The 26085-nt window shown below is 43.7% G+C and overlaps 1 protein-coding gene across 1 annotated transcript in view; it reads right to left on the bottom strand.

The window, feature by feature from the left end:
* The window catches only part of LOC121654830 (zona pellucida-like domain-containing protein 1), a 45936-nt gene that overhangs the window by 16457 nt on the left and 3394 nt on the right, over nucleotides 1–26085 (bottom strand). Inside the window, exons 4-8 of the mRNA XM_042009167.1 lie at nucleotides 15994–16066; nucleotides 14750–14847; nucleotides 11625–11705; nucleotides 11370–11541; nucleotides 10698–10791 (exon numbers count right to left, since the gene is read on the bottom strand). Of these exons, the coding sequence (XP_041865101.1) occupies nucleotides 10698–10791; nucleotides 11370–11541; nucleotides 11625–11705; nucleotides 14750–14847; nucleotides 15994–16066 (518 nt within the window). The remainder of the gene's footprint in view (nucleotides 1–10697; nucleotides 10792–11369; nucleotides 11542–11624; nucleotides 11706–14749; nucleotides 14848–15993; nucleotides 16067–26085) is intronic.

Here is a 26085-nt window from a genome sequence, read left to right as displayed (position 1 = left end):
CCTGCACTCACCTCCACTGACTGATCCCCCTGGATCAGTACTCATCTCATTTTCCCCTCGCCAGCCTCCATGACTCACACTGAATCTGCGAGGGAGAAGTGACCGGTTGCTCCAGAGTCAGAGGATCAGCAAAGGTCTGGGGCCAGATGGAGTGTCGCCATCAGGTCTGTGCAGATCAGCTGGCTTCCATCCTCTCTCAGCTCTTCAACAGATCTCTGGAGCTAAGTCCCCCCGTCTTTATACTCTCCACCATCATTTCATTCCCCAAAAAACCTACCGTCGCAGGACTAAATGACTACAGGCATATCACTCAAATATCTGCAGTTATAAGGTCCTTTGAACACCTAATGTATGAGAAACTAACTGTGGTGCATGTTGCAGATTTCACAAAGACAGGCCTCTGCCAGTAGATCAAACTCACATTTGATGGTGATCAGTTAACAATCTTGTCCCTCTTTACCCGAGTATCCAAGGTCTAATGATCCAAATACAAAATTGATTATCCACCTTTTATTTAAGGTGGCTTGGTACAGACTACTGGTGTTTGAAATCCACAATTCATTACTTGCACAAAAATCCAACAACAAAAGAACATTTGGGTTCTGATTAGGAAGGCCATTCCACCCAGCCATACCATGATTACCCTCTCCAGAATAACCAAGATTCCAAGAAGGCCTAGTAAAACTTAAATGCTATTTGGTGTACACATACAAACCACATTTAAGGTAAATTTGTGCTCAGTGCAAGATGGACACACAAACATTTTCAGGGGCCTTGCTGATCTGTCACTTGACACAGCAAACAGAGCAATACCACCAGAAACCACAGTGTCGGTGTTGAGAAGTATAACATGCTAACCAGCAAAAGGAACAAACCATTACAGTCATTTAGCAGATGCTTTTATCCAAAGCGTCTGACAGTGGTTAGGCAGTAGCGTAAAGGGTCTTGCCTAAGGACCCAAATGGAAGGTGTTAATGTTCGTCCCCTGGGGGAATCAAACTCTGGTTGCCCACATCTGGGAGACGGATGCCCTGCCACTGCTAACTCATTTCAGCCCCTTATATTCACATTCTCATTCTTTTGGTCACAGCTTGTGATTGTAGGTGAGAGTAGGAATATAGATCAGCTGATAAATCGAGAGCTTGGCCTTTTGGTTTAACAAACCCATGCAGAGTCCTCATCACTGCAGATGCCGCACCAATCACCAGTCGATCTTCAGCTCCACCCTTCCCTCACTCATGAACGAGGCCACCAAACCAGATCCCCTCAACACCTCAGCTGCACCTATCCATTAAAGTTATACACAGGACTGGTGACAAAGGGCAGCCTTGGAGGAGTCCAACTCTCACTGGAAACAATACTGCGGACGTAAAGGGGACCTGGTACTCCATACTTCCCGGAGGACCTTCCACTGGAATCCCTGGGCAACATGGTCGAACGCCTTCTCCAAGTCCATGAACAACGTGTAGAATTTTTGGCTACATATACGAATTCCCATGCTCCCTCCAAGACCCTGAAGAGAGTGTATAAGTGGTCCACTGTTCCATGACCAGGAAAAATCGCACTGTTCCTCTATCTGTCAGATACTTTTGACTATGACGAGCACAGAAATCCAATAACGAAACCACACTGATTCAGATCAGGCAGCTGCTCCTCCTAATCATGCCCCTCCAGGTTTCACTTTAAATGCTAATTATGAGTAATGAGTTATATGCAGTGGTGTAGTCTACGTGATACAGAGGTATATGCCGTATACCCACTAGAAAAGGTCACAAATTTCCATATAACCACTAAAAAATGCTCAAAGATGCGTATCAACATGTTTCGTGACATAACTTTCACTTTCCTGGTCATAAATTAGCCACGAAGCCGGCCCGTTTAGACCATGAGGAATTCCGTCAAAAGTGACGTTGAGCTGCTGCAGAGAGAAAGCAGCTTGGCCGTCTGTCCTGATCCTGACCTGCGTTCCTTAACAGCTGGTGGCTGGTTGCTAGACAACCACAAATTAAAGAGTGGCGGATGAGAGGAAGAAGAAGATGCAGCAGCAGCAGGAAAAGCAGAAGAAGAAGAAGATTTTTTGGGCGGTACGAGTAGTTAATGGAGAGGGAATGCAGAGAAAAAACATGAAGAGAAAACAAAGTCAAATCACACTGTTTCAGTGTGTCAGTGAGTGTGTTGCTGTCAGGGAGCTCAGGCTCCTGCAGTCTCCTGCAGTTCCCTGATCTGCCACAGCTGGTCCTGATCAGTTCATCTTCATCAGGATGTATTGGATTCACCTGATCCACAAGGTATATAAGGAGCCTTCCTGCCCTTATTCCTTGTCAGATCTTAACCAACGCACTCTATGAACTCACCCCTTCTCTGATCCACAATCCTCTTCTCCTTAACCAGGCTCATTCAGGTCTGTCTTGACTGACCTTTGTATATTTATGTGTATTTCAATAAAGAGGGGTTACGCTGCCCACGTCTCAGTTGAGTCTGCGTTACAAAAGATCCGACCAAACAACATGAGTCATAAGAGGAGAGAGGAACTTCCCCTAGCTGGCCCACCTTTTTCTAATGAGGTGGAGATGACTCGATGGCTGCACCAAATGAAAGCCATTCAGAAGAGTGGTCCTGAATGGTCTCCTTACCAGGGCTCAAGGCTGGCAATTCGGAGGACTCCAGCCTCCAAGTTCTCCACCCCGGAGCCACAGCATCCGACATCACAGCCACAGTCAGCCCCAGTTCTGCAGCCGCCTACGCCTGCTCCCCGGTCAGCTCCGGCTTCACAGCGTCCGACGCCTCAGCAACGGTCCACTCCGGCTCTACAGCGTCCAACGTCACAGCCACAGTCAGCACCGGTTCTGCAGCCACCCACGCCGGCTTTCCAGTCCTGTCCTGTCCCGCAGCCTCCGACGACTGCTCCCCGGTCAGCTCCGGCTCTACAGCGTCCGACGCCTCAGCCGCAGTCAGCCCGGTTCTGCAGCCGCCCACGCCTGCTTCCCAGTTCAGCCCGGCTCTACAGCAACGGTCAGTCCCGGCTCTACAGCGTCCGACGCCTCAGCCTCGGTCTGTTCCTGTCCTGCAGCCTCCCGTGTCTGCTCCCCGGTCTTCACCGGCTATCCCACGTCCGACGCCGATGCCACGGCCTGCCCCTGCTCAGTCTCTGACGCCTGCTCCACGGGCTGCTTCAGTTCTACCTCCGACGCCAGTGCAACGGTCCTGCCCGGCGCTTACAGGTCCGAGGTCAGCTCCAGGGTCCACACAACCTCTGAAGGTCCCTGTTTCTGAGGAGGTCGCTGACCACAACGCTTCTCTTCAACTGGTGGTTTCTGTCTCTGAGGGGGTCGACGGTCGCGACGCTCCTCTCCAGCCGGTGGTTCATGTCTCTGAGGGGGTCGGCGGTCGCGACGCTCCTCTCCAGCCGGTGGTTGCTAGTCTCCGAAGGGGTCTCCGAGCGAGACCCTCCTCTCCAGGCCCTGGCTCTTTCCCTGTCTGAGCGACCTCCTGGTCGTCCGTTGGAACTAATCCCTTCTGCCTATCTTCTAGAGCTCCAGTCAGCGCGCCTGCCAGAGATCCAGCTCCAGTCGGCGCCCCTGCCTGAGCTCCAGCTCCAGTCAGGCCGTCCGCCTGAGCTCCAGCCTGGACAGCCTTCACAATCCTCTGGGCGTCCGCCTGAGCTCCAGCTCCAGCCTGAGCAGCCCTCTGGCAGTCTGCCGGAGGTCCAGCCTGCTCAGCCGCCGGAGGTCCATCCTGCCCGACCGCTGCCAGAGATCCAGCCTGTTCTCCAGAGCTCCGGTCTGAATATGCCCATCCGCCAGTGGTCAGCTCTAGGCCTACACGTCCTCCAGGGCCTCCTCCAGAGATCCGGCCCTGGTCTGGTCGTCCTCCTTCCATGACCCGGCCCCGGTCTGCTCGTCCTCCCAAGATCCGGTCCCGGCCCTGGTCCGCTCGCCCTCCGGGCAGTCGTCCAGAGGTCCGGTCCCAGTCAGTCCGGCCTCCCAAGTCCCAGCCCCGGTCTGCTCACCCTCCTTGGGTCCGGCCCTGGCCTGCTCGTCATCCAGATCGTCCTCCAGATGTTCAGCCCCGGTCTGCTCATCCTCCTTGGGTCCTGCCCCGGCCTACTCGTCCGCCAGGTCGTCCTCCGGAGATCCGGCTCCTGCCGCCGCGGCTTTCTGCCGTCTCTCTGGGCCGTCTCTCTGGGCCGTCTGGAATCCAGCCCTTAGAGGGGGGGTTCTGTCAGGGAGCTCAGCCTCCTGCAGTCTCCTGCAGTTCCCTGATCTGCCACAGCTGGTCCTGATCAGTTCATCTTCATCAGGACGTATTGGATTCACCTGATCCACAAGGTATATAAGGAGCCTTCCTGCCCTTATTCCTTGTCAGATCTTAACCAGATCTCTATGGACTCACCCCTTCTCTGATCCACAATCCTCTTCTCCTTAACCAGGCTCATTCAGTTCTGTCTCGACTGACCTTTGTATATTTATGTGTATTTCAATAAAGAGGGGTTACGCTGCCCACGTCTCAGCTGAGTCTGCGTTACAGTTGCTACTGGTTCCGTTTCCACTGTCGATTCAGGGGACACCACAGTTACACAGTTACGGGCGGGGAGGAGAGCCTGACACTGTGGTTCAACCTGGTGCCCCGGTGAGTGGAATTTGTGTGTTAAACAGCAGGTGATTGGTATATTAAATTATATAAAACTAGCTAACTAAAGTGGTGGTTTCATACTGCTGTTCTCTGTGTGTGTGTGTGTGTGTGTGTGTGTGTGTGTGTGTGCGCGTGCTCGTAGAAGAGACTTCGACCTGGCCGGCCTTGTGGAGTCAGAGTCAGGTAGGGGAATTTAAAAACAGGCATCTTTGGTTAGAGTGGAGAAATGGAAAGTTATGTAAATGTTGGACATTTAAAGCTGGTAGAAATAATTTAAATGTACAAAGTTAACGCTATATTAGCATGTTATTACGGTTAAATAAAAATGAAGACAATTCATAGTCATCTTAAATGTCCATTAATTAGGATACCTTATCCACCATCAAATAAATAACTTATGTGTGTTATGTGTAGTTGTCCCATTATTCAAGCTATTCCAAGAGTGGAATGTTTGCCTCTATATTTTTCATGAATTTTTATTTATTGAAAATGGATTTGTCTTGTTCTGTCAGTGGCTGTTCGGTGGTTAATTAAAGTGCAGCTGCTAATCAATTCACATCAAACTTCATTTATAAAGCGTTTTTCTTGCCAAAGGCAACAGAAAGGGCTTTACATGATGAAAAAAATGTATGCATATTAAAGTAAAACAAGCCTTCACACACTATATGACATAGCAATTTAAAAACACACACATCATTGTCTCTCTCAAAGTCACACAGACGTCCACATATATGCACAAACAAAGCCGTCCCCCCTCCCTACATTATACACAAACAAGAACTCCACAGTTTCTGTTTCTTAGTACAAAAATAATAAAAGGAATAAACATCTGGCTTGACGCCGCTGTGAGGAAACAATATCTTGGGGATCCGATCACACCAAGAGCCAGCCCACCCATTTCCACAGAGGCCAGCACAGCAACCACCCAGATCAGGGCAGGCCAGAGTCCACATCACAGCTGTAGGACTGCAGTGCAGAACCCCCAGCCACTGGGAAAAGGGCGATCACCATGGCAACAACCCCCAGTCCAAGCAGGCAAAGCTCCTGGTGCGAAGGATCCCCATGAGGAAAGGAATGGCTGTTATACATCTTGTGTTGTTTACATTAAGATAACACACAACCTCTCTTTCATGATCTCAGTTGATCACCTCACATAACAGCTCAGGTTAAGTGAGATAATGTTTCTCATCCCTATAACCTGTTTTTGATGCTGGGGGTTGTCCAGGCTTCTGTCTTTGTCTGCCAACATTTTCACACGTTACCTGACCTCAAAATTCTTACTTCCACATGGTGAATCTATGTTGAGGTGGCAGCTTGTGATCGCTTCCGCCTGAGTTCAACTGAGCCAAGTATAGCCATTAGTTATTGACATGATGCTTCGTTATCAGAGCCTATCAGCGACAGCATTCTTCCAAAGTCATGGAGCGCAAGAGTATGTAGATTGATTTATGAATGAATGAGGGTGATGTTATTATTAATGGTGAAATGTCTGTGACATGTCTGTGGGATCCTGGAGCCTGTATCACAAGACTGACAAAAATGAGCAGTATTGTAGGACTATATATCACTTCACAGCTAATTGCTGTGAAAAGACTCCAGTGGCTTAGTTTGTCTAAGTAAATCATGGCTAATGTTAGCTTTGGGTTCAGTCTGAAGACTGTAAAGTCACATTTCCCAAACGTCACTGCCCTCATACTTCCCGTACATTGTCATAGTTGTTAGTCAATATATCCACCAGAGGGAAGTGCAGAGTTTACCTCCGAGTTCTGGCATTAGTTTCAGACCATAACAAACATGCTGACGGTGGAGGAGATCATGATGATGCTCATTCTCAGATAGATAAAAAGAGGCAAAAAAAAAAAGAGTAGACAGTGGTAATCTGTGAGGACATTAAATACATTACAGTATCTTCTTCTTTGTTCCATTATTGGGAGCATGTCAGCTATACTGCTCATCAGTACCCCCCATGGTTTCCAGTGGTACTGCTCTGTTCACTGAATCTGGCTATGCATTCACAAGAGCCCTGAAAATGGAGACCATGCATATAAAGAATGCAGGAAATAGAAAAAGGGCTTCATATCTAAGCATAAATGGGCCTTAAAAGTACATTCCCACCAGGATAATCTGGGGAACTCGATTCGATTGGGTGGAGAATTATGAATAATTTTCCACCTTCCTTTGGTTTGCTTGCTTTCACACTGTGCTTTACTCAAGCAGACCAAACCACCTGGACAACGTCATGCAGCGACAACAATTGCTTAATAGGGGGAAACATTCCCTAAAGCCAAAAAGAAAGAAGAAAAAAATCCAGTTCATTGATTGGCCAAGACTGAAAACATCACCTTCTTCTCCAGTTAACAATTGTGGTACAATAAATTTCTGGAGCCTGGTGTTTGTTTTTACTTGGGTGTTCAAACCTAATCAATTTGTCACCACAATCTGTCCAACATGAGCAGCAGGAGAGGCAGCAAGAAATCCACCATGTCGCTCTACATCACCTTCTCTCTTTGGGTCACTGGATGTGCTGTTTGTTTTCACATTTGAAGAGAACTGAAACAGGAGATCCCTTTTTTAATTGGACCAGAGTTCCCTTCTTTGGTCCGAACCAGAGTGAGAATGAATATTCACACTGCTTCGCACAAACTGTACTATCAGTGGAAGTGGACTCTTGAAATATATGAATCCGAAGGGGAAATTTGTTTTGCTACAGCGAACCATTGGAGAAATAAGAAGTAACAATATAAGTACAAGATGTAAAAATGTTTACAAAGATTAATATTATGCAGTGATATGTAAATGGCTGTTCAGATAAAAATAAACACAACCTTTACATTTGTATACATAATAACTTATCAAATATCAAATACTGATAACTGAGGGTGGAGTTACACCTTGATAGCCATGGGTAGGGATTAGGGATGTGCATGAAAAATCAACTAGTGGACACAGTGTAACGGCCTGTCCTGCTAATCCTCCATCAGCACTCCCCTGATCCTCCACACCTGTCCCTGATCCTCACACTCCAATCAAGCCAACCTGTCACACCTGTTTCCCATTGACTCACCAGCCCTTATATTCCCCAGCACCACACTCACTCCCTGTCGGACCTTGAAGTTATTACCCGCATGGATCCCGCTCCTCTCCTGTACTCACGCCGTGGAACTCCAGTCAGCACTTCCGTGGTCAGCTTGAGTAAGACGATTCCAGTATATTCTCAAAGTTAATAAAGTTATGTTAACATTCTCCTGTCTCTGAGAGGTCCATGCATAACACAGTGTGCAAAGTGTGCTGCTATTAACAGTTGACTGTTTTGTGTGGAGAATTACATCTTATTCAGACGCAGTACTGTTTACAGCACTGTTTAAAGAATGAGAGAATTTTACAAAGAGACCTACATCAGCTGGTGTGGTACACAGTGTGGGTTAGTTGGAGCGGGGTGGTTGGAGCAGAAACGGATAACTGTAAGAAATTTTCTGTTTAGCAGTGAAATTTTTTTTTTTTTTTTTTTTTTCGTTAAAGCTTAATCAAACACCACACAAGAGACTCATGTTTGCTTCACCACTACTGGCAAAAGGTAAAAGGAGTTAACGCAGAGGCTAGCTGCAGTCCAGGAGGAATCACCTCATCGCTTCCTGATAATGGTTTGGAGCTGGAAACAGGAAAGTTTAATAGCTGTTTCTGTCTGAGTTTTCACCTATAGTGGAAGTAACAGACCAGAGCAGCACGGTTACTAAACGACCACAGAAATGTTGTGTTTCAGGAGCAAGAAGACAGATGGAAAACCAAGGAAAAATTGGTTGGTTGTAGCTAGATGCTCCTGTGGAGCACACAGGTTATATAGCATTTTTCAATTTCCCTATGGGAATAAAGTATTTTTAATTGTGTTGATGACGTTTTAACATTACAAGTTATCAATATTAATTTACCTGACTAGTCAACCTCAAATCACATCAGATGCCCATCCCCAGAAGAAGTGACTTCCTGTGGCACTCAGTGCTGCACACCAGGTAAGAGATCAATATACTTCAGAGTAGGTTCCAGATGTTTGGACTGATCGGTTCCAAAGCAGTGCTGGACTGGCCATTGGGCATACCAGGGTACTAATGGTACTAATTATAAAAGTGATACCTATTTGTATAAAGATCTGATAGATCGACCCACTAGTCATGATTGATTCTGGGCTGGACCATTTACAGCAGAGGGCCGATTCCCCTTCCCTCTTGGGCCACGGTGGTCATGTCAGTCAATCATACAGCAAGATACTGAGAACAAGATGGAGAACAAACAACGTACAGGAGGCGCTGCAAAAATTTTGAGACAAAGAGGCAAGCCCTTCAGGCATATGCAGCAAAATGTGTTAAAATAATACACATTTTTGTTGCTGTGGTGGAGTTTCCTCAGAAGCATCAGAATCAGCCGCAGGTGAATGAGGGAAAGGGGAGGAAGGAGGAGAGACTGGCGGTGGCTGCCGATGTCAGTGGTGGGGAACTGAACTTCTGTTCTAAGTTACGAGTAGGCTGTTTAACAATTTAGCTAGCTATACATGCTAGTTAGCTAGCATGACGGCTTTCTCTACTGCTGGGCAGTTTCTGTCATAGACATATGTAGACGGTGCATTGGTCCCTCTTCGTATGTCAATGCCACTGCCATATTGATCCTGGGAATTACTTTATAAAACAGTTATCCATTTTTACTGTTAAATCTATAAATAAATAACTCTGGGTACTTGTTAGTCATACAGGAGCCTATAATGTTGTTATCCTAGCTTATTTCATTGATAAGGCTGCATGTGAGATCCTTCAGCTCCACTTCAGACATAATTTGACAGCATCTGAAAGATCCTGGAACCTTTTCAGTATTACAGGGTTTACTATAATATTTACTGTTGATAGTTTTCACTGGTGCATTCCTTAAAAAACTTTTAAATTAGTGGTTGTTAGCTTTTAGAGTACAATCTTTCAAAATACTATAAAGTCATCACTCTATGCCATTTTTATGTGACTGCATCATGATAAAATATATCTACTTATGGATGCATGTAACTACAACCAGGCTAATTAGGCTTTACTACTTTATAAAGGGAAACTTTTTAAACTGCAGGAATATAATAGAAATATTTTTTGGTCATCTTATCTGTGGGAGGAAAGGAGGAGGGTAAGCTGCTTTATTTATATATTTGTTCCAGTGAAAGACAATTTATTTGGTAATTTGATTTCATTTGAATACTTGTCACACCATAATATTATTTGCTATCACTTATTATGTTTGTGTGTGTTCTTTTTCATATCACCTACATGCTTTTGCTACTGCACCTGTACTGTTGCAACAAAACAATTTCCCCACTGAGGGACTAATAAATGCTTCTTAATGTTACTTTTATTATTATTATTATTATTATTAGTTTCACTTTAAGCGATATTCCTAAAATTATATTTTTAATCATCTACATATCTCCAGGTTTCCGTTACATATTGGATAGATTAATGGGACAAGGAGGATGGTGTTGGCTTAAGTTTATGAGACAAGTACATATAAATCAACAAGGTGGTGTATAAGCAGTCTCATAAAGTTATTTTTCATTCATAGGCATGGTTGTCTTTCCATCAATACCTGGTGGGCCGGTCTCGGCTCAAAATGTCAGGGCCGATTTTTTTGTGCCAGTCCAGCCCTGTTCCGAAGCCTGACTGCAGTGAATCAAAAATCCTTCCTGCCAGCAAGGCTTTACAGGACATTAAACAGCTCAGTCAACTTTATTCCAAAATATGACAGATTTTGTTAAACCCGTTCAGATTCTCACTAGAAAATCCACAGTCACAGGAAATACTGCAAATTGTGGATAAAAAAAAAAACTTCACATTTCGTCATCATGTTCTGGCTCTAGACACTTTCTGTCTGAAGTTACACCAAAATATTTTAAAAGAATTTAAAAGGTTAGTGATGTTATATGTTGCTAAATCTGTGTTTCTGTTATTTTTCTGTTGAATATCAGGAAGCTGAGTTTGGTTTAAAGGATACAGACTCAGAAGAGAGGAAATTACAGATGAAAAAGAAAATTTTAACTATACCACTGCGAGTGATGATAGGCCCAGCAGTCAGAACAGCATTTCCAGGTGATTCCTTTCTCTCTGAGATATCTCTCTTTTTCCTGCTGCCACAGATCTGTGAGAAATCACACAGAAATATGTCTGATAATTCAACAACCACTGTTTCTTTTTTTACAGAAAAATCTTGAAGGCACCCTTCTGCACTATTAGCTGTTTAATATAATTCATGAATGTGTTTCAAATTCCTACTGAAATAAATCAATATACAGTTTGCATTATTCAACATGTGCTCTATTCTATATATATTGATTTTTAATATTCAAGATGAAAACAAAAAGTAAATATTCAATCAATAATTTTATTTAACGTGATATTTAACATGTAGATAGTCACTACTACTGCTGTTGTCATTGCTCTTTTTGTTGTCATATCTTGTTTGTATTGCTGCTCCTGTGACTCGTACATTTATCCAATCTAAGGTTCAATAAAGTCTAACCTTGATCATATACAGCAGCACTTGTAAATGTATCACGTTACTTTTCCATAGTGATGAGTTTGTTTGTATAGTATTTGGAAACTAAGCAGGCCAAAATTTTCTGTTTTTCATTAAGTTTATTAACTCTAATTTTAGATGAGTCTAAGAGACATCCTGGTAAAATATTGTAGTTTTAATGGTCAGTTCATTATTCTCACTGGCATGAGCATGGAGCAGTCATCTGTTCGACACAGCTTGGTGACGCAGTGCAGGAAGACGGTGGACATCTTCTGGTTCTTGTGCTTTACAAAGCGGAATACTTCAAAGGCAAAGCGCCCCATTTGGCTCTTCCCATTCTCAAAGACGGTGGTCTGGGGGTCTTTTTCACAACTGGCTCAGGACAGAAACATTGACATTATATGAAAGTAGAGCAAGAGAATAATCAGAGGCGAACTAAATTATAAATCTGTTACCTAAAGAAAAGGTCATAACGGAGGTCGTCATTGGGGTTTCCAGAGGGAGTGGTGTAGCAGTAGTCCATTAGAACGTTCCATCTATTTAACAATAATAATAAAACAATAATCATAAGGCTAAGGACACTGATACTAATATGCCTATTAAATATACTTGTCTTAGTAAACTACACAAATGCAGTATGCTTCAAAAGGAACTATTTAATGTGGTCACATATAGTAAGAGAGGATAGATATTTATATCATGTCCCCATTTATATTTAGGTTTAGAAGATGTAAATTGTCAGTAGATTTTCCACTATTTTCAGTATTCTCTGAACTGTGAGAGTAAGATGTATGGTTTAGATCAGTCTTTCCAACCTATTTTTCTTGGGGATGTCATTTCATGCAACTACCAAAAAGCTGTGGTGAGCCACATAATCTCCATTAATGATCTCATGATGATGGCATTTTGTATTCAAGGATCATTTCTCTGGTGTATTGTTGGTGGACAGAGCATATGTCTGCCATCTTTTTCTCCTGACGCCATTTTCAGACCCTCAGGAAGCACAACAGGCATATAATAATGGCCATGCCAGGACAAGGGCACAAACAGAACTGACCTTTGGCCTCCTCAAGAAATGCTTTTTTTTTTTTCTTTTTTTTTTTTTTTTTTTTTTTTTTTTTTTTTTTAACCTGTCTTGTCCAGCATTGTTGCAAACAGAATGATTGTCTGGCTGCTGTCTGGTGCTGGGCAATTTTACTCTATCAAGCAGGGATTTATACTACATGTATAAAGTCCCTCTTGATGACATGAAAAACTTTATTAAATCAGACTCTTAATGCTGGACTCGACCGGAGGGGACAGAGAGAGAGAGAGATAGAAAAGAAAGTAGAGAGAAGAGGGAGGGGAGAGAGAGGGACAGAAAGGGTGTGGGGAGTGCGGGTGGGGACTTAAAACATTATACAGAAAACCATGTAATCCATACTACTTGCAACATATATAGCTAAGATCATCCTGGCCAGTAGGTCATTACACAACTAGTTGATAATAGTAACAATAATAATAATCACAATAATAGTAATAATAATAATAGTAGTAGTAATAATAATAAGAGTAAGAGTAATAATAATAATAATAAGAACAGAAATAATAAAAAAAAAAAAAAGAAAAAAAAGAAAAAAAAAATATGATAATAGATATAAGTGAAACTGCTGTATTCAAGAACACGCGCAGAGAAACCTGTGTGGATATGCTGGAGAACTCGGCCACACGGCGACGCAAAGACTGTGTGGAGACGTTCAGGGAGGAGTGACCATGCAGAGTGATCATGCAGATGCCACCTCACTTGAACAGAGGCCAGAGTCAGGCCAGCGGTCCCGAGACCCAGGCCACCAGACCCCCCGTAGGCTACAGATCCCGACCGGTCCACAGAGACGACCACTCGCCCGCCCAGGAAGGCAGCAGCAGGAGACCCCAGCAGGAGCCGCCCCGCGGACACAGGGCACCAGCCCCGGCAGGCCGAGGCCAGCAGTCCCCGACCCCCCCGGGCACCGGCCGCCCGGGACAGACGGGGCAGAGGGCCCGGGCCCAGGAGCGCAGGGACACCCCCTCCCCCACAGGCCGAGGGCCAGCACGCCACCCGGGGGGACCCGGCCCGCCCAGACGGCCACCGCCAGAGGCCAGCCCCACACCCCAGCGCCCAGCCGCACACCCCGAGAACCAGTCCTGCCCCCCCCCCCAGACCAACACACACACTCTCCTTCCACTCCTCCATTCATCCTCCCACACATACACCATCCAACCCTCACATACTCTGTCCTCCCACACACACACACCATCCTTCCACCATCCATCCTTCCACACACACACCATCCTTCCACCATCCATCCTCCCACACACTCACCATCCTTCCACCATACACTCTCCCACACCTACCCCATCCTCCCACACACACACATCATCCCTCCACCACTCATCCTCCCACACATACACCAAACATCCACCTTCACGTACCCCATCCTCCCACACACACACACACCACCCCTCCATCACCCACTCTCCCAAACATACACCACTCCCCCACACACACACCATCCTCCCTCCCATACACCATCCATCCTCCTGCACACACACCATTCTTCCTCCATCCATCCTCCCACACACTCCCCATCCCTGCACCATACATTCTCCCACACATACCCCATCCTCCCCCACATACATCATCCCTCCACCATTCATCCTCCCACACCCACACCACCCCCCCTCCCACACACCACACATCCACCTCCACACACCCCACCCTCCCACACACACACACCATCCCTCCACCACCCATCCCCCCACACACACACCACTCTCCCACCCACACCCCCCCCCCCCCCCTCCCCCCCACACACATACACACACACACACACAAACACCATCCCCTCACCACCATCCTCCCGCCACCCCACGCCGCGGGGGGACAGCCCCAGCCAGGAGGCGAGGAGACACGAGCCAGGCCCCCAAGAAATGCTTTTAATGTCTTCATCACTTAGGGTGAGCCCAGGCAAGACATTGGACATTACAGTAGCCTGGTTTATTGGTCTGATTTATTCTTAATAAAGAAAAACAATGTTACTCTTTGATGTGTATTTATATGGAATGTGTATAATACATATAGTCTATGGTAACCAATGTATATTATCCTTGGGAGTTGTGGCTCAAAAGGTTTGGGGACCAACTATTTATCTAAAACTATCACAATTAATTGTCACACGTTTTTAAATAATGACAGTGGGTTTAATTGAATGTGATGACAATGTGTAGCAGGCAGTGGAAGAAGTATTAGTTCCAGGGACCCCAGGTTGAGAACCACTGCTCTGGAAAAAAGGCACCTGGAAACGCTTCCAGGCAGAAATGCCCCTCTGACACCCCTTCAGTCTGAGTACAACAGTTTCTGTTAACATATTCTACCTCAACAATAGCCAAACATTATTATCTAAGTTGAGTCTTGAGGTTTAATTGATATTTTTTGCCACTGAAGTGATGTAAATAAAAGGAGAATAACTTCATTTACATAACAAATAAAAATGCAGACAGTATAACAGGCTGTGTAAAAGCTAAGCTTTGGTGATGGATAATCTTGGTGATGATTAAATACCTTCTATCCAAGTTAGAGGCTCTAACAGCTGCAAACACCCTGGTCTTTAGGGTCAGTCCTGCCATGGGAATGGACAGCTGCTGGACGTATGATGAATCCTACACATGAAACACATTTCATTGTCAAATTTCAGCCTTTCACTTTTATCTGTCATTTGCTCAGTTTCACCACACATCACATTATCTGTTTTATAGAATACAATTTACTTGTGCTGGGTTCAATTGTAATTATTCAGTCATTCAGCTTCACTGAATTTAATGTAAAGGTGCAAACTTCCTTCCCCAGATTTATTTTTAATCCAATCATTTCATGAGAATTATCTACTTGGATTTGGTGAAAGGCAGCTCCTCTCTGGCTGTATTATATGCCACATTTATGACTGCCGTCATAAACCCGTCATTAGCATTCTTCTTTCTGTTTTAACTTGAACTTGAACTTTAACACAAGGCTTCAGCAGCTTCTCCTATTGGTAGTTTTGTCTGCAACAATTGATTTTTTTCCACAGAGCTTCTCCAGGACAGCCTCCAGTCGCAGTTAAAACTCATGGGGTAATTGATGGAGGCTGCTCTGATTTTCTGGTGACTCCTCATCAACCAGTATCTCAACCTCATGCTTCACCAGAAATGGATGCAGCTCTTTAAAGGCCACTTGGGAAAGCATTTCCCAATTTTGGGGGGACAATTTGGGTGTTTCTGTTGGCCTCTAAGCCGCTGCTGAGCTTCTGGGGAAGACTTGAGACCCGTAGGTTTAAGTGAGATCACACAGACGGGAGGATGCAGCTGTTTAAATACATTTGATTCCATCTTGCTCTTCAGTTTATGTTTCCACAATTTTCCACATTTTACAGTTGATTCCATTTTTCTAATGGTGTGTGATTCTTACATCATACTGGATACCTAATGTGTGCCATCTGAAGTGTCCAACCAACACAGTGTACAACTGCTGATCTGAGCCAATCAGAGGAGAGAACCCCTCTGCCCTTAATTGTCTTTATCACTGTGCCATCTTCCCTGAGAAGGGAATACAGAATACACAGACAGATGTTCACGGAAGTTAAAGTGCTACACCTAAGCCTAAAAAATGTTAGGAGTACTAGTGCAGCCAAGAAAAAAACGTCAGTTGAACTCAACACATTATTTTAAGATGGTCACATTCTACAACCCTGGGTGGGGTTGTCTATAGTTTCACCAACTCCAATCAACTTGCATATCAATTACAGCAGGATATCAATAATGTAAACTTACGTTGTAAAGAAGCAGATTCAACGTGCTGATGAAAGTACCGTTGCTTTCCTTTACTGAAATTGCAGCTGCTGACCTTCAGTGGAAGGAAAAAGAAAGAAAAATACATCAGAGCTTCCAAAAGTAGTTTAGAACAAAGATTCCACTGGTGACATTTCAGATTTCTATGTAGGGCAAAAATGAGGGGGAGGATGACAGTCAGGCCTTGCAGGCCCAAATGTGTCTGGCAAAGTCTTCTCTCAGAAAAAGCTTTAGCTCCTCCGACAGAGCTTCAACCATGTCCTGGGTGAGGCCAGGGACACTGAGTCTGAGTAGGCTGTGTTCTGCACATCCATTGTTGAGCCGGCCAACCAGAGCTGTGGCCATAAGGTGGTCAGTGCCTGTCATGGCATTAACCCCTGAACCTGCTGGTGGAGACTAGCGGTGAGGGGCTCTGTTGAAGAAACCGTCCTACTGGGCCTTTTTGGACCTCAGACAGAAAATATGTGCATCATCACTAAATTTAAAACAGTAGAATTATTAAACATCCAGAACCAGTCCAGAAGTTCCCTGTCACAAACTTTACTTATGGGGTTATTGTTTAGTTACATTTTGCACCTGTGTTGTTTCTGACCATGTCATATGAAAAACAGCAGGGCTGCCATCTCTCACGTATTGGCCATGAGACTCACGCATTTGAGTGAATTCTCATGCTTCCATGCTAATCCTCTGATTCCTCACGCTGAAACATACATCAAGAGCAAGGCCGCCTAATTTCGAGAGGATTCCCAGAGAGCCGCGTTACACCAGGGCCGGTGTCCTGGTGAAACAACTAAATACATAAGTGGGAACGGGCCTACGATATGATCTATCTGAGAAGAATAAATAGTAGTGATGTGTGGATCAGTAGTGAAATATCTATTCATCCTTTACCAACATTTATATAACTAAACTTCCAGGATAAGTAAGAACTACTTTTTCTTGTGCCTGCCATAGACATGTTTAAAAAAGACGCAGCAGAGCGGTTCATTCACTGCTCAGCGATCAGTCTGACATGCAGTGATGAGTGGACATATTTCAGCTCCACCAACAGCAACGATGCGCAGTTTGATGTGTGTGTGAAGACAGCAAACTTCATTAAACATCAGAGAATCTACCATAACACACAAGCAGAGGTGATGAGGCGAAAGAGGAGGAGGAAGACGACAGATGGGGGAGACAGATGTTACTCCGAGGCCTTTGGTGTTGCTGGCAGGTACTATCAGGTACTATCAGGTAATTTCAGGTACTATCAGAGGGATAAAATGTAGAGCTGGTGGATCCTGTATGTGTAGCAATGCTACTGGTTTTTGGGGAAGTGATTTACGTCTGCCTGCTGCTAGATTTAAGTTATTGTGTTGATGTTTAAACAACAGGAGTTCCTACAATATTACTGTTCTGTTCAGATGTGCAGTAATAAAAATCAGCCACTCCGACATTGCTGACAGCTGAGGTTATTCGGGATCTATCTGCTGACCCTGAAAAAAGACTTTTGTGATCAATAAGTTATGCCTACAGAGACTGAGGGCAGGGGCATTGCTAGACAAGGGGTCTACAGGGGCCCAGGCCCCCATTACTCATATTTATAAGCATTATAGAATAAACAGTGTTATGTTCCATCTGCTTCCCTTTGCAAAATTGACTGTTACTGTTGCTATCAAACCATTCCTACTGAAACTGAAACAACAACAATAATAATAATAATAACAATAATAAAAACAACAACAACAATAATAATAATAATAATAATAATAATAATAATAATAATGGTAATACGATTGAAATAGACTTTCTGAAAAAATCCTCCTTTATGTGAGTTGTCAAACAAATGTGAAAAACACAAATAGAGAATTTATAATTTAATCAAATGTATAAATTCATGTGGATTTAAGTTAGAAAAAATTTCCAAGTGAATATCAGATTTTTGTCATTAATGCAGTCAGCTGACGTTATTTTGAGCTCTTACATGAATTCAGAGGTTTGCTTTAAAAATCCAGCATAATAAAATTTATATTGTCAGACTTTACTCATATTTATTTATATTTAAAGAAAGACATTATTATAAGTGATTATTGGAAATTTGCTCCAATAAATGTGTTTAAAAATTATGTTGAAATTTATTCTCCAGTAAATGTCACTGAGTCAAATTTTGTATTGAACCTGCTGTCCGACTGGGAAGTGTCTGACTGGCTTGATTGGGAACTCTCTGATTGGGAACTGTTTGACTGGAACCTGTCTAACTGGGAAGTGTCTGACTGGGAAATGGGTAACATATCATCATAAAGCTGAACTGTTTTTACCGCAACGCCTCAGTGTCAAATAATTAGGGGTAACAGCTTTGATGAATTTCTGATCGTAATCAGTGTTGTCCCTAAATGCAGTGGCTTTGGACTGGGGCGTAAACTATACCATTTACCCAGGGTCCACTGCAGGGTGGGGATCCTTGAAAATTCTGGATAGAAAAGTTTTTTCGTGTTCCATTTAAAAACGTCTAATTATGATAATAAAAGTCAGTTTGCCTGAATTAAGGTGCAGACAGACTGAATTTTGCGTCATAATAATGGAAGTCCTTAGCAGCCCTATCACCCCTTTGAAAGTAAGAAAGGAGGTACAATACAAAACATAACTCATGTGTTTGTTGGTGTATCCTAGCAAATGGCTTATTGCATAACAATCATACATATTGAACCTTTAAGCACCACTTTAACATTGTAACATCAGTGCTGGGAAAGATCAACATCATCAACCACATGTTCCTCAGTCTCACACCCAGCAGCAGGAGCAGGTCCATCACTTCCAAGTGCTGTAATCATTTTCGTACTGTCTCACCACCTCGATCAGCTGTTAATTAAAGGCAAAATGAGTAGCATTGACACCTAAGGTGTGTCCCAATCCGCGCACTTCTATACTTCGAACACTACATTTATTGTTAGGGAAAATTTCAGTAAAAACTCAGTGCACTGAAAGTGCCCGGATGCTGCCCTAAACTTGGCCAAAAATCTAGTGTGAAATGATGGCCACTACACGCACTAAACAGACGCCATCTTGCTGATGTAGCAGAAGGGGAGGGACTTTCAACCAGTTTTTCAGAGCTGAATAATGGCAGTCACCGACTCAGCGGTACCGATGCAGGCAGAGGCAATTTTCTACTGTTGTAAAGTTATTTGATCATAATTCTAATATAAACAGCAGCATGCTTCTTATCTCTTCTATCCCTGATGACAGTTATGGATCTGATCATTTGTTGGAGGCTGCAGTAGAGTTAGCAACGTAAATGTTAACAGTTTTATAGCTGATTTCGCGGATGTAGATGGGCTATAAGTGTTAAAAATGATTAATGCTATAGGTTCTGTATGTTTATTCATGATCGTTGAACCTCCAGATTAAGCACTGCGGGGTCTCTGGCGTAAACGACATGGTCCTTGATCTGAAAACTGATTAGGGAACACCGCTGGTTTAGAAAACTGGCCCGTTTCGATGGTACCGCTGACTAAGACGTAGCTGAAAACACCAATGAAAACAGATGTATAATGTAACGTACTTTAATTCAGTGAAGATATCTTTGCATATTCAAAAGCTGTTTTATTAGTATTTTAAATTGCACTTTATACTAACAGGTATGGAGGAGACATGCAAAGACACATGAACGTGTGCTGATGGTTTCTATTGTTATCAACTGAGATAGATTAATACAGTGGAGGCCACAGTACTTTGTTTCACAAATGAGGCCTTTTAAAAGGCATTTAATAGCATAAAAGTATGATGACATGCAAACACATTTGTTAACATGATTTTGGATTTTGGAAAAATTTCGACGGACTGTCCTAAAAAGAAGTATATTAACGGAGCGGCGCTGCTGTTAGGCAGCATGTAGGAGGTCATATACCTTAAAATAAATAAGCATACTTTCTAATTCATGTGCAGCCCGAGGAGGATCCTGCATGGGATGCGACAAAGTTTATAGGTGGGGTTAAGTAAGGAGTAAGCAAAGCAAAATCAAGAGCTGGAAATTCATTCTGTAAATTAAGGCAGCAGAAGAATCGCCGTCAAAAGCTGGTACGTCACTACCGGTAAGTTCAAAATGTTAGTGCTCAATTTGGATCAGCACTTACCCACGATAGTGTGCACTACAGAAGGCAGTGCTTAGTGGGCACTACACACTACCTTCCAGTGCACTCATGTAAGTGCGCGGTTTGAGACACACGCCTAGTGTTTCAAATCAGAACTGCAGTTGAAGGAGAAAAACATGGAGAGCATCCCCCCCCAAACGCTGCCTTGTAGTTGTTTGGCAACTGTGGGGAGTCGCATATGATTGGTTAAGGAACCAGGAAGTTGGAAAGAGCTACACAGTGCACCCAAGTTATTCCGGCACGGGGAGGGGCCAAGATGGCGGCACAGTAAGACATTTTTTTCTGCGCTGCCACAGCTTTTTTTGTTCAAAGCTTGAATTTGCTTGCTTTAACCCCGATAACATGTAAAGAATACTATTATAACTTTTGAGTATTGTTTGGGGAACTGTGGCTGAAACTTTGACCCAGTTTGCTTTGATTTTGTTGTTTTTTCCCCTCCGTTGGACGCTAGCTAACGAAGCCAGAATGCAGAGCTAGCAAGCAACACTAAAATTTAAAATGGGAGAGAAAGAAAGAAGCACTGAAGAAGGAAAAAAGAGGGAGCAAACGAAGAGGGAAAGAGAAAGGAAACAAAAGAGAAGGAAGACAAGAAAAAAAAGAGGAGGAAAGAAAGAAAAAAGAAGAAGAAATAGGAAAGTGGAAAAAAGGAAAAGGGAGAGGAGTTAAAGGAAAAAGAACAGAAAATGGAGGAATAAACAGAGGAAAGGGGGAAGAAGAGGAAGGAAGGAGAAAGAGAAAGGAAAAGAGAAAAGCTCCAACTGCCAAACAACGAATTCTGCTGACACATCCATTACAGGGGAATATGTGGAGACAAAAATGGATGTGGTTGCTGAGAATTCCAAATGGTGCCATTCATACAAGGAATTTCTTGATGTTGATGCCTCTCCTAGCGCGAGCCCACAGAAAAAAACACCCCATTGCAAGACGGAGCCCTTAAACGCCCTCCTGCTAGCAGCAATTAATAAGATCACAGAGTCTTTCAGGGAGAAGCTGGAATCTATTGAAAAGTCTATTGAGAAGAACTTCAAGAGTATTCAAACACTTTTTTCCTCAGTCCACGCAGCAGAGAAGAGAGTAGGGGAGTTGTCATCCAGAGTGGAACCTGTTACAGCCCTCAGGCCTTCTAGCCTGTAGACTGATTGAATTATATGCAGATTGATTGTCGGCAGGGATTTTCCCCAGGACTCCTCCTCTCCATCATGCTGATTGGCCAGCGACTACTCCAATTCCGGGATCAGCTGTCCAACCATTGTTTTTTCCTGCTATTTCTCGATTTGTTACTGTGGATCACCTGAGTAAGTGATCTTGTTTGCAAACTTTTGTTGGCAGTGTGCAAGGTACAATGGCTGAAAATACGGCTCAGTTCGATCTAGTAAGGTTCTTGCAGGATCCGACTCCAGATCAAATTGAGGCATGTCGTAAGGATGACTTGTCCACTATAGCTGACCACTTTGGCATCCCGGGGCCGAAACAAAGTAGGAAACAGGAGTTGAAGGAGCTGGTGGTGGCTTGTTTGGTGGAGCAGCGTGTGTTAAGCTCATTTGTCAAGGCTGGTGAGCCAGCAGTTTCTCCTGCTGTCGCAGGGCCCCCTTCTCGGGAAAGACCCAAGAAGACTGAGCAGAAGGCTCAGCCCGTTCTGTCAGGGACAGATGTGGAGGATGGCTTTGAGGAAGGTGGCCGGCCAGGATCTCCTGTCACGCTTCCGTGTTTTGACCCTTTCCTGTTGGAAAGTGGGTCTGGTGCTTCACGGCCAAGTGCCCGACTGAAGCTGAGGGAAGCCAAACTCCAAATGGAGGTCCAGGAGAAGGGTCAACAGCGGCAGATGCAGCTAGAGATAAAGCATATGGAAATTGAAGCCGAGAAGGCTGTGCACCTTCGACAACTGGAGCTGGACGCTCATATTAAAGCAGCTGCCGTACAGGCTACCGTTGCCCCTCTGACCTCTGCTCCTCCTGGTGGATACTTTGACCTATCAAAATCCATTCCTTTTGTTCTGGTGTTCCGGGAGTCAGACGTGGATTGCTATTTTTCTGCCTTTGAGCGCTTTGCGCATGCGCTGCAATGGCCAAGGGATTGTTGTTCCCTCCTTGTACAGTGTCGTTTGTCAGGTAAGGCTCAAGAGGTTGTAGCGGTGCTCTCTCTTGTGGACAGCCAAAATTATGGTATTGTTAAAGCCACAGTGTTAAAAGCATATGAACTGGTACTGGAGGCATATTTTTTTTTTAAATTCAGGACATACAAAAAAGAAACCTTCCAAACATATGTCGAATATGCACTTGAAAAGAGTAATCTTTTCTACAGATGGTGTGCAGCATGTGGTGTACTGTAAATACATTTGAAACATTAAAAGAGTTATTATTGGTTGAAGAATTTAAGAATCGACTACCAGATGGTCTGGTGGTTCATTTAAATGAACACAGAGTAGACACTTTGTCCTCTGCTGCCATGATGGCTAACGAATACAAGTTAACTCATAAAATGGTATTCCAGCCACAAGACAGAGTATTTACCAGAAAAATGGTTGAGACTGTGAAAAGCCGAAAGCAAGAAGAAAAGGCATCAGCCAGGACATTTAATAGCTAACTGTCAGAAACTCAGACAGAAGAGTTCAAACCCTGTGCCAGTGGATGGTGTATCTTTACTTCTTGGGAATGATATTGTGGGTGGATGAGTACTCCCAGTTCTAGAAGTGCTCGATCACCCAGTGAAAGACAACCACCAGTTATGTGATGCACAGATGGGTGTGGTAACCTGTGCTCAAGTCAGATTACAAAATGAGTCTGATGTTGATGTTGATCTGGCTGACTTTTTCTTTGCCTTGTCTCCCCCAGAGAGAATGCCAGCAGAGAGGTAGGAGGAGATGCCGGCCTCAGACGTAAAAACTCCGGTATGTCCTACCACCCCTTCACTTCCGCTGACACGTGAGTGCCTGGTGAACGCACAGAGGGCAGTGCGCTACTTAGGCGGATGTCATGTCTGCCAACTAACTGGGAAACCAAACCGGCCAATCCCTCGGACCCGTTACATCCTATACCCGCCGTAGGGGAGTCCTTTGAGAAACTCATTGTAGACTGTGTGGGCCCTTTACCCAAAACTCGAACAGGGAACATGTTTCTGTTAACTTCGATGTGCCCTGTAACTCGTTACCCAGAGGCGATTCCACTGCGTCGGATAACAGCCCGACTCATAACAAAAGCCCTAGTCAGATTCTTTTCATCCTTTTGTTTACCCAGGGTAATTCAGATGGACCAAGGCACCAACTTCAAATCCAAAATCTTTTCACAGGTGTTACGCAAGTTAAAAATCCAGCATTCCACCTCCAGTGCATACCACCCAGAAAGTCAGGGCGCACTGGAGAGGTGGCACAAAACTTTAAAAACTATGTTACGTAAATACTGTCTTAACGAAGGAAAGAATTGGGATGAGGGAATCCCTTTTGCACTCTTTGCTGCTCGTAAAGCCCAGCAGGAATCTCTAGGTTTTAGCCCTGCAGAGCTGGTGTTTGGGCATAAACTAAGGGGACCTCTCAGAGTACTCAGAGAAGAATTGATAAATAAAAATAGTTCTCCAAATAAGAACTTGTTGGAATATGTATCCTTGTTTAGAGAACATTTAATTCATTCATGCGAGTTCGCTGCTAAACATTTGAGGGAAACCCAAGGCATAATGAAAAGACAGTATGATAAAACTGCTGTTGCCTGGATGTTTAAGGAAGCCAACTAAGTGCTAGCTTTACTTTCAGCTGTCGGTAACGCTATGACAGCTAGATACTCTGGCCCGTATGTAGTACAAGCCAAGCTGAATGACACAGACTATGTTATTGCCACTCTGGACCGGAAAAGGAAGACACGAGTGTCAGCTCTGCCAGATGGGGAAGAAGGGATAAACAACAGGGATTTCTCCGCTCGAGTCAAGACTCTTTTGGCCCCGCATTTGTCCAACTCACAGATGCTAGAAATGTTCCGAGGAACATTACAGCATATACCCAAAGAACACCAGAATCACATTATGACGCTAGTGTCCGATTTCCTATCGTTGTTTGGTGACACTCCCACGCGGACAACGATAGTGGCCCACAAGTAAATATGCTGAGACTGAATTTAATACATTTTTCATAAATGAAATTAAAGAAATACACATTAAAATATTACCTTTACAATGAATTCATTAACAAATTTACTCCTGATGTGTCCCCTTTGTGTTCCTTTTGCAAAACAGAGATTGAATCTTTCTTTCACTTGTTTTATAGATGTCCCTATTCTACTAACCTTTGGACTCAGATATCTTTACTGATTTGGGAATCTCATGGGGCTCTGATCACTATAACTGAAAATATGGTCTTATTCTTAAATGTTGAATGTAACAATAAGGAAGTTAATGATTTAATAAAGTTACTATGTTTGTTGGGTAAATTTCACATCCATAAAGCTAAATTTCTTCAGACTACGCCAAATAAATCTTTGTTTTATGTGGAACTTAAATCTTTGTATGACTCTATCTGTAAAATTTATAAAAACAAGAAAGCGCTCAAGACATCAGGTCTTATGAAGAATGTTTTGGTTAATATTACTAGATATGGTTTCTCCTACCACTGCTATGCAGATGACACTCAGCTTTCCCTTTCTTTCCCACCTGACGACACAACCGTCTCAATGTGAATATCAGCATGCCTTGCTGATATCTCCGCATGGATGTAGGATTGCCACCTTCCAAGACTGAGCTTATTGTCTTTCCAGCCAATACTTCCTTACCGCCACAGATAAGCATGCAGCTTGACTCTATCACGCTTGTGCCTACGTCTTCTACCAGGAATCTTGGTGTCATGATAGACAACCAGCTGACCTTTAAGGACCATGTTGTCTCGGTTGCTTGCTCTTGCCGATTTGCTCTCTACAACATCAGGAGGATCAGACCCTACCTGACTGCACACACAGCCCAGCTCCTGGTTCAGGCTCTGGTCATTTCACGCATTGACTACTGCAACTCCTTACTGGCTGGCCTGCCTGCATGCTCAGTTAAACCTCTGCAGAAGATCCAGAACGCAGCAGCACGTCTGGTCTTCAACCAGCCCAAAAGAGCTCATGTCACTCTGCTGCTAATCGCTCTTCACTTGCTAATCGCTCTTACTTCTGGCTTACAAAACAGTAACCCAAACAGCTCCTGTCTACCTTCACTCCTTAATCCAGAGCTACACTCCCTCTCCACACTTACGGTCTGCCAGTGAAAAATGGCTAGTGCTCCCACCACAACGTGGCGAAAAATCAGTAGCTAGACTCTTTTCCTCTGTTGTTCCCCGGTGGTGGAACAATCTACCAAACTCCGTCCAATCCGCAGAGTCCTTATCCACTTTTAAAAGCAAGCTAAAGACTCAGTTGTTTAAGGAGCATTTCCACACATAGCTTAACTCTTCTACTCAACAGAATGAGTTAGAAAGATTTGTCCAGCTCTTTGGCTCAACCAAGTACTGAATAAGCTGTGTGCACTTACGCCCAAGACAATATTGTTTGATGAAATCGTGCACTTATACCCAAGTTGATGTTTGAATTCTTGCTTGTGTTGTTCTTACTCTCAAATGTGAGTCGCTGTGGATAAAAGCATCTGCTAAATGACTGTAGAATAGAATGAAATAGAATAGAATAGAATAGAATAGAACAGTATGCATCCTGATACATTGTATTATTTGGTTAATATTTACTTACTTTGTTCAAGATGTTCTTTATATTATTTCTTTACTTACTCCCTGTACTCCTATGTTGTGTCATTTCTGTAAGATGTCATATTGCATGTGTTGTATAATGTCATGTTTATTTGTAAAATGTCTCCAATGTGATAATAAAGATTGTTAAAAAAAAAAAAAAAAAAAAAAAAAAGTTATTCTAACACGGAACTCTTATTTTGAAGGAGAAAAACTTGACAAAGACATTGTTGATGTAGGAGACAAATTGTT

This window comes from Melanotaenia boesemani, chromosome 15, assembly GCF_017639745.1.
Source record: "Melanotaenia boesemani isolate fMelBoe1 chromosome 15, fMelBoe1.pri, whole genome shotgun sequence".
Lineage (NCBI taxonomy): Eukaryota > Metazoa > Chordata > Actinopteri > Atheriniformes > Melanotaeniidae > Melanotaenia > Melanotaenia boesemani.
The sequence above is the reverse complement of the archived record's forward strand: the minus strand, read 5'-3'. Positions and strand labels throughout refer to the sequence as shown.